The 11,570-nt window shown below is 40.7% G+C and overlaps 1 protein-coding gene across 3 annotated transcripts; it reads left to right on the top strand.

Moving 5' to 3' along the window:
- The first annotated feature begins 1,019 nt into the window (after positions 1-1,019).
- LOC125771886 (peptidoglycan-recognition protein LA) lies at positions 1,020-10,014 on the top strand. 3 transcript variants are annotated; one of them, XM_049443035.1, is made up of 5 exons: positions 1,020-1,864; positions 7,001-7,204; positions 7,308-7,540; positions 7,615-7,821; positions 7,902-8,276. In XM_049443035.1, exons 1-5 carry the CDS (start codon positions 1,504-1,506, stop codon positions 8,109-8,111), a joined length of 1,215 nt encoding a protein of 404 aa, XP_049298992.1. In that variant the 5' UTR covers positions 1,020-1,503; the 3' UTR covers positions 8,112-8,276. The 3 variants fall into 3 exon arrangements, with proteins under 3 accessions (XP_049298992.1, XP_049298991.1, XP_049298990.1); XM_049443034.1 differs by lacking the exons at positions 1,020-1,864; positions 7,001-7,204; positions 7,308-7,540; positions 7,615-7,821; positions 7,902-8,276 and adding exons at positions 1,873-4,095; positions 8,871-9,077; positions 9,166-9,398; positions 9,463-9,669; positions 9,735-10,014; XM_049443033.1 differs by lacking the exon at positions 1,020-1,864 and adding an exon at positions 1,874-4,095.
- Positions 10,015-11,570: the final 1,556 nt, after the last annotated feature.

Here is an 11,570-nt window from a genome sequence, read left to right as displayed (position 1 = left end):
TAATGTTTGGTCAGTTCGGCTTGTCCAACGGCCAGCCTTATGCCCTCTACATCATCGCATACACTACATCTACTCTTCAACATAGTGCTAGAGAAGGTCACCCGGGATACAGAGGTGGAAACTTCGGGGACCACCTCCAAATCCTAGCATACGCTGATGACATAGACATAATGGTTTACAGCTCTCCTGGGCAGAGGATCGCGCCAGGGTGCTGGCTGCCAACCACTCTTTCAACAGTCGGAGGAAATTTCTGCCCTGAAAATACTTGTCAGGACGATCCTAGCTGGGATTATATAGAACCTATATAGTATATGGGCGGCCAGTTAGTGTATATGGTACTGGCGCTGGTCTTTACTAGCCTGGAACGGGTATCAAATCCCATCTGGACCGTGCCCCTATATGCAGGATTGACTATCTTGCAACGGGTAAATATAGTCAAGGAAAGCCGGAAATGGCAGAGAAAGTTTGTAACGGCCTCTTTCGAGGTTGTAATGTCACATATGATAATGAAGTTCCAGCACTCACATGCAATCTTTGAACAGTGGCGGAAGAAGCTCATCGGAGATCCTAAGCGAAATGGTATGTGGGCCTCCTGAACTATAGATGTCGTAATAATTTGTAATTTGCGCCAGTCCACACGGCAGGACCGGAAATCAAATCCCATTCGGACCGTCCCCCCGTAGCAAGGACTGACTATCCGGCTTTGCGGTAAAAATAAGTCTAGTAAGCCAGAAATGCCGTTAAAAAGAGGTCGTTAAAAGCCAACAAGAAAGAGAGAATAATTTGTATGTTTAAGAGAGAGAGAGAGAGAGAGAGAGAGAGAAAGAGAGAGAGAGAGAGAATAATTTGTTTGTATCTTCTGACGTTTTGTTCAGTACTACAAAGATTAATCAAACATAATTCTTCGACAACTTAATTCATAAAGCGTACAAACATACAAAACTTACAATAATAAAGGTTAATACTTGCAATGAAACTCTTCACGTCACGTGTTAAACTAATAAAAAAAAATGTATTTACATAGTTTGAAATATGGATTAAAATTCATTTGCTTTAAATCTTTATCACAGCTCCATTCAATTAACAGTAACAAAAAAAAAACACCATTCAACTCGTTTGAATTACACCACCACCAAAGCAATCATCGTTAGAACTTGCTTTCAGTTCTAACCTATCCAGAACCGGACAGATACGTAATGTGCAAAATTTCCCGCGCTGTTTATTACTCACGATCATGTCCGAGGCTGTGCGCTTAGCAAACGTGTATCGCGCATCAAATCAGTTTCAGTTGGCACTTACACACCAAAGCAACACCTTCGAGGGTCGCTAGTGTTGATCAGGCCTTTCCTCGAACGTCGAACGATTGCCAGTAACGTTTCGATCGCGATCGCGTAAACCGTGTTGAGGGTGCGTGCGAACACGCGTTCCCACGAAGGACTGCCCAAACTATTCTAGCAGGATCCGTGATCGACATACCAAGTGACCAAACAACGCAATATCCGAATGGAGAACGCTAGTGCGTCAACGGGCGGTGCAGTGCCGGATTCGGTGGCAAACGCGCTCATGAGTATTCATCCCCGGTACAACAGTTTCCATCAGCACAATGCCTTTCCTCCTGCTGCACCGGTGGGGAGTTTAGGCGCTCGGTATGAACAGCATGCAGACAGTCCGGGTATGGCCACGAACCATCAGAATGGTCTCAGTACGGGCAATGGCGGAAATACGACCGTTCAACCGGCGGCCACGAGCGTCATCAATCTGTCCAACTCCAGCGACGTCGTCATAGGACCGATGACCCAATACCAAGGTTCCGTTACGATCTACCAGTACATGGATGCAACCGTCGAAGCCAGTCGCATTGCAAGTAAGTTCTTCTCTGCCTTTCCTTGGAAGGTACGGTTGATCGAACTGTTGGGGCTTCCTGTGGGAAGTAAACGTTGGCCAATGGGTGATTTAGTTAAACCCTTTAATCGGCTTAAGGCAATGTGAGCACATCTTTACATTTGCAAAAACCGCCACCCAAGACTATTATATCATGGTATTAGTGTCAATAATATTGTTGGAAGTACCGAGAAGTTGTGCAATATCTCACTAAGCACGCCCTTTTGTGTATAATTATACATCAACATTCTATACCGTGGAAATGAACCTTGCAAGTATTTGTTGTTAGGAGAACGCATCAGTACGGCACTATACCAACAAATAATAATAATTATCATCACGTGGGAATTCCCAAGTCTGTTTGGGATGGGACAAAGATGCAATCCCGCATTGAAGTCTTTTTATGAAGGTTCGCTCTCATTTAATTTTGCATTTAATATGAAGCTTTTCTTGTCATATCTAATTAATAGAAAAAAAAAACTTTCTATTATTTTATTGTTTCAAATGTTAGGACACTTCAAAAAAATGGAACATTAATGAAAAAATATTAGACTGTGTCCAGACATCGAACTACATATTATGAAACTTATAAAAAGCATTACTTTTGATTACAATGTTGGCCGAAATTTTAAACGTTTTTTAAGATATGAGCTCTTCTACAATTCAGCTTTATATGTTCATGTGTTTAATTATAATAATAATTATTATTGAACGCAGCTTGAAGTTGGAATAAAAAAAGTTGAATTTTCATTTAGTCCAGTCAATAACGTAGAACTTAACTACAAGCCTGTTTCGGTGGTAAAATCGAATATCGCAACTTATTAGTAACTTTGAATGAGCAGCAACCCAGAAATTGTGGTTAGCAAGAGTGAAATAGCTTTAATTATTACCGTTCGTATTTCAATTTTTTTAAATTTATTGACACAAAGAACTATAAACTAAAATTATTGCTGTACTTCCTAAGAGATGTTAGCCATGCATTCTTCAATGACTTATCCTTCATATACTATCTCCATCCCCGTATCAATTGTAAGCAATTTGCTGATCATCAACGACGTGGTTCGTGGAGCGTAGCGTTGATCATCACTTAACGAACAACAAATCCGCCTCACGAACGAACGCGTACAAGTATGCAAACACGGCGCATACGCACACCAACCGAATAGTGGCCGTTTCATCTCGTACGCCAAACAAACAACGACGACAGGTTCGTCTGTGTCAGTCTTACTCCGGTCTGTACGTACGTTGCATCGTGGAAGCATTGCAAACGCGGCTGTAAGTGACCAATACCCGGTGCGGGTGGATTAACGTAGAACCCACGTTAAGTTTTAGTCGCGTGGATTGTGAACGTGTGCGAGTATCAAAAAAACGGTGCCATCGAATACACCGCTACAGTGCGGATTGCTAATTGAATTTAAATCCATAGTGTCCTCGTGCCAAAACGCGCGACCCAAAAGAGAAAGTCCAGCGGTAATGGATAATCCGTGACTGAGTGGGATGCATTGGTTTGTGGATCCACATCGACAGACAGTTAGACAGACTGACCGACAGACTGTGTAGCACGTGTTCTGTACGGGCAAGTGCTTCCGGGAAATTTGGCGTTCAATTCAATGCTACGAACCATTGCCAATAGTGGCCTCAGTCTGTCGCATAGTTCAGTGCCGTGCCCACACTGTTCGCAAAAAGCTTCAAAGTTTGTTCGTATGTTAGCCGCGCAAGTGCTTACCGTTTCCTCTCGGCCGTCCAAAAACCATGGACCAACTGTGATCCGATCCGTTTCAATTACACCGTGAAGCGCCATGAAACTGTTACTCAAGATCCACAACAAAGAGCGTCACTCGACGACAACTGCGGCGGTCAATCTTTTCCAGCGGAAGCGTAAATATTATCACCGTAGACATTCGAAATCATCTTCCCCTGTACCGGGGACTTCTTTGCCTGCCTCCCAGCAGTCTGTTTCGCCTGCATCATCTACCCCGCCGCACGTGTCCTCATCCTCTGGCTCATCCCCGTTGACGTCAGCCGTGACCGGTGGTGTATCGTGCAGTACGTTTGACGCAGATCTGACGGCTTCCGGTGCGTCACTGGCCACACTCATCTACGGTGGAACCGGAAGCTGCACGGAGCCGAACGCCTGCTCCAGCGAAAGACGCCCGCTATTGCGGAATTCCCCATCACAGTCGTCGGCACGCAGTTACGCTAGTTCCTCCCGATGTGTGTATAAAAACTTCCATCCTATACTATGAGCTCACATAAGACCGTAATAATCGTCATTTTATTCGCTACCGCTATGATCATGATCATTCACCAGTTTGCTAAAATCTAATTCCATGGAACTAAAATCCTCTCCCGCTCTTGCTCTAACTCTTTCTGCATCTGAACTATCTTGATTACGTTAAGACGGAATTTAGAGAACTCATCCGGTTTAGTGCAGCAGCGTATCTCCAGCGTCAAACTGGATTCCGTCCCGTGGCATGTTTACACTTGTGGCTATTTTTGTACGAAAAAAGATATACATTTATCCTCCCATCGGTCCGTACCTTTTGTCTTGCCCATGCCCATCAGCAATGAGTAAAACACATGTTTGTATCCAAAAGCAGCCCATCCTGCGCTCTGAACTGCTGGGGGAAACTGTGCACAAAACCCTTGGCAATGAGACAATTTATTGAGTTAATGCAAGCATGCATGACTCGCACGATAAGCTTTGGAGATACGCAGCATGACTGGAACGACTTGCTGGGACGCGTGATAGAACGTAGTAGGAATGCTAAAAAGAATTTGATCTACAATTTTCCTTATAGATAAATTGTTTAAGTTTTAACAAAAAAACCTTACAACCTTACTGAACGTTTCCACTGCATAAGAAACAAAATAGGTTTACACATGTTTTTTTAAGTATTCTATTTTTCTATTATCAAATCATGTTCTTTTAGTATTTAAAAGATAAGTAAATAATTCTTCTTGCTGGCTTAACGGTAGCCCATTTCAGGCTTACTAGACTTAGTTTACCACGTAGCCGGATAAGTCAGTCCTTACTACGGTCTGTATGGGATTTTATACCCGGGCTTGTCGTGTGGAACAGGCGCCGTTTATCACATACACAAGCGGGGGGACGGCATACTGGTTTTAAATAACTATAGATGGCAAATTTAATTCTACTCGCGTACGTATGTACAGTAACATTGAACAAAACCTTGGGTTAGGTCGTTCTTTTGAATCAAGATGCGAGTATTGATAGTAGCCTTAATACAGAAACATGGAGCAATACGCACCATCTCCATGTGTTGAGCTGAAATAAGTCAGTGAACGAAGCTACAATGCTGTTTAAAATGATTTCCTTTGGAACGCGAAACAGATTCACTTCATTTGTTATTATGCATTCCATATACGAACGCGGCGTTCCATTGTTTTTGCGATATATTATTCTGCTTTTTACGTTTTGTTAACGCTCTTTTTGGTTTGGCAAATTGTTTGAACTTTTTATGTAAAGCACGCGTACGTACGCGAATCAGAACTAATTTGGGATGGTTTTTTTTCTAAATTAGATTATATATTCTACAACACATGCTTTATTTGTCACATGCTTTATTATACAAACAAAAAGTTTGTAGAGGTATCTACGCCAAAAACAGAAGGTAATAAAGCCAAAAAGAAGTTAAAATCATGAATTAATTTGTGTCGTTTTTAATAGATGCCGTTACAAGTTATTGTATCAAAATATGTGACTACTCTGTGGACATTTATTGTGAAATCGAATATAAATTTACCTGCCGTAAACAGTTTTGTTGGATTTAGACAACATAAACCAGAACTGTGACAACATATTTGTGGCGACAATATAAAAAAATTCTTCCTCTTCATTATACCACTAAAACCTCAGAAGTCTTGGGCCTGCAATTTCTGGCTTTCTTTGGCTAGCAAGATAGTCATAAACTACTGTAGAAAACAATGTATTATTACGAAAGACAATTATTATGTCACCTTCTGTAACCTAAACAAGGAAATGGTCAGATATGAAGAGGCACTAATTTCTCATTTCTTATGCAAAAAAATAGCACGGAATATTATTACGAATTTGGCTAATAATGTTTGGTAATAAACCGTTTTCGAGATATGATTTTATTCATTGAAACTAGCGACAACTATTTTACTGGAGATCAAATCCCATCCGGATCGTCTTCCCGTAGCATGGACTGACTATCCTGCTACGTGGTAAAATAAGTCTTGATACGGCCAGGCCAGGTTCTAATCGAGCAAAAAAAAATCAATATCGGTCTTTGAAAAATTACTCCTATATGTACAGTGGGATTAGTTTCGGATTATTCATTATGAGCTCCTGATATTCGACGTGATCACTACAACTTCATAATCAACTGATGAAAGCATTGATTTTTCGGCTATGCGACCGTTATCTTTTCAATCATCATACTTAAATGATAATATGGTGATCTTCTGGTTGTTGTGTGAATGATGTGATTTTTGGAAGACGACGGGGCTCGATCTAGAGTGTTTTAGAGAACTCTTGCAACATACCAAAATGGCGAAGAGATTGTAGCGCCTGATAAGTTAATTTATGTGGGTTGGTCAATTCATTTTACTTATTTTGTTAGACAGAATGTGTACAATTAAAATACTTTTACAGCACACATTCTCTAAATACAACGTACCAAACCATGTAATGAATAAGACCATAACCCATGTAATGAATTGGAGTATTTACTATTTAAAAAATGCGAAATACACAAATAACGCACAAAGCACGCGTTGGACGCATAACCTTCGATTTAGTTTGCATTTGCATTGAAGAAATACATCCATTCACGATGAATTGTATTTTGCGAAGGAAACTACGTATTGGTTTGTCGTATGTCCACTAAATTGCTAACAGTACTAAAGGTTGTTGCAAAAAGGAAAGGGTGAAGATAAAATATTTACCTCCAAACCATAGCGCGTCCGCAAAGTTTGCCTAACCGTCGCGGTTGTGTGTGCAACTTTACTTAAAACCCAACCCTACGATAAAACCAATATGTTTACGGCTGAGGCACACAATGGTGTGCTTTGAGTGTTGAGCTTAACTGAATTTTATTACCCATTTTCCCCATCCCACTCCGTTCCACAGCCGGCCGCAACAATCAGAACCGTGGGCTACCTTCAACGGAACCATCGACCCTTCGACAGGAACGGTACTTCATCTATGGTGCGCTGATATTTTTCGCGATCGTTGGATTCTCAACCGCTATCTACTTCATCGTGAACCAGGTCCATGGTCCCGTTGACATTGATCGGGAGATACTGTTTGACAACAACTACCAGCGACGGACAAGTAAGTGATCGTATAGTGTCGTGCAGCAAATAGCCGAAAAGAATCAAGCAGGCGAAAAACGGTTACGCTCCCGAATAATTCCGACAGATTGATCTTTTCCCAGTGCCCAATCTCGGCAACAGCCATATGATCATCGAACGGCGTAACTGGGGATCGCAACTTGAGGCACATGGTTCGGTCCAGCTGGAACATCCGGTTGAGTATGTGCTCATTACCCACATAGGCATACCCACCAAGAACTGCTCCGGTATACACGAATGTTCGAACAGGATGCGCATGCTGCAGGATGCAGCCATCGGTGAGCGAAATCTGCCCGACATTCCTAGCAATTTTTATGTAAGCTTTTCGAATCAGACCGTATTTCGAAGCTTGAGCGTTTTATTGATTTGTAACTCCATCTCCCAACACAGCTCGGTGCCGACGGAAATGTGTACGTGGGACGCGGTTGGGATATTGCAAATTCGTACCAAAATCGAACACTATCCGTGTGCTTTATGGGATACTTTGAAAGTTACGGCCCAAAAGATATTCAAATGTCGGCTTTACAGCATCTTCTCACATACGGCGTTATTCAGCGAAAGCTTGCCAACGACTATAAGCTTGTAGCACGGCGACAGGTTAGAGCATGAACAAACTAAGTGGCTATGTTTAGCAAGGAGAATCCGGGATTACTTTAGTTAAACTCTTTTCATTTCAGACCAAACCTACCACTACCAGTCCGGGTGATCAGCTGTACGCGAAACTTAAGCGTTTGCCACGGTGGAATCCTTGCGGTACGCAAGCATACGCTCATTGCGGGGCAGAACTTGGCTTTCCGAGCGTCTGGGACGAAGAGCATAATTTCAATGAGCGCAATGGAATTCAAAATCCGCTTCTATTATATCGCAAAAACATCGAAGAGGAATGATTACCGAGGGAATTGAAAGATACTTTTATACCTTATTTTAAGATTTATTAATCGATCAATAATTTAACATGCGTATCTAGTCATAGTTTTTTTGTAAATATTTGTAAAGTACTTTACCGATTAACGATTATGTAATAAAAAAACGTGTTTTATAGAAATACTCAAGAGCATATAATGTTTTTTTAAATGCCTTTCTTTAACGTGATGTGGAGAAGATATCAGCAGCCCCCCTTAATGGGTCATTCTAACACGCTTGATAATCTTGACCTAAGGATTCTGTAAAAAAGATCATGGCAACTTAAGTAATATTGTACATTTATTGGCCTTTAATATCAATCCTTGATAAGGAGAAAGCTAGTGAACCATGTAAGATGCCAATCCACACAGCAGATTACTAGAGAGCTCCATAACAAGGGAATTACGGTCTCCCGTAACATACATTACAAATGCGGACTCATTTCTTTTCTACAACATTATTCACATATTTATCCGTTCCAAGGGTTTGGGATTCCTCGTATACTACTGTGATGATATAAAACTATTTCATGAAACATATTACTATTTTGTGTTGCGCGAATGCATAAAGAAACACCAGAGCATGAAGGGTCGATAAGACTTCGAGGCCAATTGTTCTTCGATAAGCGCTCATACCACTGAGTAACTGCTAAACGGATCATTCAGTTGAACTTTAAGTAATCTCACATCAAAACATGCTACTAACTTCCTTTTTATTTTTCTTTTGGAACTCCACTTTTACAGATGGATATAACAATCAAAATAAATTGATGCCACCAATTACTGAAACGGGACTGAAGTATGAACGCCTTATCGTTTATAGCATAATCTTTCTATTCGTAATCGGAGGCTTGCTACTACTGTTTTACGTTATCTACATGACTTTCCCGGTGGAAGATAAGATCATCAATAAGGAAGTATTTTTTGAGGATGATTCCAATTCCATGTCCGGTGAGTATCGTCTTTGAGTATCGACCCCTATATGTGTTTGTGGTAGATGATTAAAAAAAATTCATTCATGAATCCACCCCTTGGATAGTTCCCAATCTTGGAAATGGACACATGATCATCAACCGTAACAACTGGGGTGCACAGCAGGGTGTACATGGACCGTACGAGTTGACACATCCCATACCGTACGTGCTGATAACTCACATAGGCGTCCACTCGGAGAACTGCCCCGATGTGCACGTTTGCTCCATCAAGATGCGCACGCTGCAGGATGCAGCGATCGCTGAGCGGAGCCTCCAGGACATACCGAGCAATTTTTATGTATGTGTTGTATTTGAAACGGTAAGGTAATGTCATTATATCATTTCGCAAAACCACATTCCAGATCGGTGGTGATGGAAACGTGTATGTTGGGCGTGGATGGGATACGGCTAACGCGTACGCAAACATGTCGCTGGCCGTTTGCTTTATGGGAGATTACGGACGATACGAACCAAACGATCTTCAACTCTCGGCTCTAGACCATCTGATGGCTTACGGAGAGAAGCATGGTCTTTTGACGGATAATTACAAAATCGTTGCACACGGACAGGTAAGTGTGAATTGGAAAAATTTTGTCGAAAAAGCCCAAGATTGAGGTTTGTTCTATTCTTTCAGACGCGAACCACACGGAGCCCCGGCATAAAACTGTACGAAAAGATAACGAAACTGTCCAGATGGTATCCATGCGGACGACCCGGTTATGAAAAGTGCGGTGTGGAGATCGGTCTACCGGCCGTTTGGAATCAAGAATTTCCAAAAACCACTGCAGTGACATTGTCTGTTAACAATAATAACACACAAACCGCTTAAAACGTTAATGATAATGGTCATTTACTGTGATACGACAACATAGTTTTCACTTTTTTTGCAATAGAACTTATGCTCAATATAAGAATTTAAAGTGCCTTATTTCATATTATGCCTTAGAGTAATTTAAGGCTCTCTCTCTCTCTCTCTCTCTATATATATATATATATATATATATATATATATATATATATATATATATATATATATATATATATATATATATATATATATATATATATTTATTTTTTTTTCTTGGCTTAACAACCTCTATGGCCGCCCAATTCCGGCATATTAGACTTATTTTTACCTATACACCAAGGGCCTCCAAACTTTTTAGATGGCGGGCCGCTTTGTGTGGAACACCCACAGCTGAGGGCCAATCTCGGCATCTCTCGGGAGGGCCGTAGTTTCTAGACTTCTGATGTAGACGAATAGTCATCCCTTTGCCTTGAGGATGGGATTTGATACCAGGTCCTGTCGTTGTTTACATGTTTTTTTCTATTCAGTTTAGGCTAGCGGCACACTTTTTCCTGCTCTGCCCTCTTGATTTATAGCAGCATGGTTTTTTGCCTACCCGCGCTAAAAATCATGTGCGCAGTTGTTGACAGTAGAATTATGAATGTAGTGTTTGTTCATACAGAAAAAAACTCATAATAATTGATATCTTTCCATTTCCACCAAATCCACAATAGAACCCTGCTGAATGTTAACTTCACTAAATTTTGATAGTTTTCGCACGATATTGTCGGATTTGATCCTTTTCTCATCCCCAGTCTTCAACCGATTAAGTAGTGGGTCAATTTGATTCCGTTTGGCATAGGCTTTACAAATGGAAATTTGTACCATCATGTTTGTTGGTGTTAATGAATATGGCATCCAAACATGAAGCTTTTTTTCAAAAGAATTTTGAACAAATGGCCTAAAATTGTCGATAAAAAATCGATGCTACATCTTTGCCAACTCCAATTATTTTCGAGATGTGAAATGTGAATGAAATAATTTAAGATTCTTTTTCAATAATTTTATGTAGCTACACTGTAATAATGTAGCTTTAGTTTTATATTAAACACAAAAAAGGCTTTATTGCTAAGTTTATAACACTAAGCCACTAAGTGACTCTCATCGGAACGTACTGATTTTCTCACTTGGACAAAAAATGCTAACTCCCATTTTTTTATCATAAGAAGGGGAAAAACTGTTCAACTAACAAACAAAAACACAGTTTGATCGCAACCGTTGGGTAATAACAATAAAGAAAAAAAGAAGGAAAACAACCGAAAAACAGTCTTATCAGTTCCAAACAGATGCACAAAACCAACCAAGTAACGATTCCCATATACTATAACGGTGGCATACTTTTTTAGTGTTTGATTTTGAAATAGAACTTAATATGGTTGCAAAATAACATCCTAAAGGACAGCTGCATTCGCACAACCAAATCGTTTCTTTAGCCAAATTTTATTCTCCTTGACTCCTCAACATTGTTGTGCGTGACGTAAGTACGCTATCATCGGTAAATAAACATGCAAAACATCGGTTATCATACCGCAGAGGTTCATCAGCAAACGGGTAGCAGCAGTATGTAAAATGCAAGCAGTACACGCGAATGGGATTTGGTTTTGTCGCCGATGCGCATGTCGA

This window comes from Anopheles funestus, chromosome 3RL, assembly GCF_943734845.2.
Source record: "Anopheles funestus chromosome 3RL, idAnoFuneDA-416_04, whole genome shotgun sequence".
Lineage (NCBI taxonomy): Eukaryota > Metazoa > Arthropoda > Insecta > Diptera > Culicidae > Anopheles > Anopheles funestus.
This window is presented reverse-complemented; position numbering and strand designations above follow the sequence as displayed.

Coding starts and splice junctions, on each gene's coding strand:
- LOC125771886 (XM_049443033.1), top strand. CDS start 3,681: ATGAAACTGTTACTCAAGATCCACAACAAAGAGCGTCACTCGACGACA. Junction 7,205..7,307: donor CAACTACCAGCGACGGACAA/GTAAGTGATCGT, acceptor ATCTTTTCCCAG/TGCCCAATCTCGGCAACAGC. Junction 7,822..7,901: donor AGCTTGTAGCACGGCGACAG/GTTAGAGCATGA, acceptor TTTTCATTTCAG/ACCAAACCTACCACTACCAG.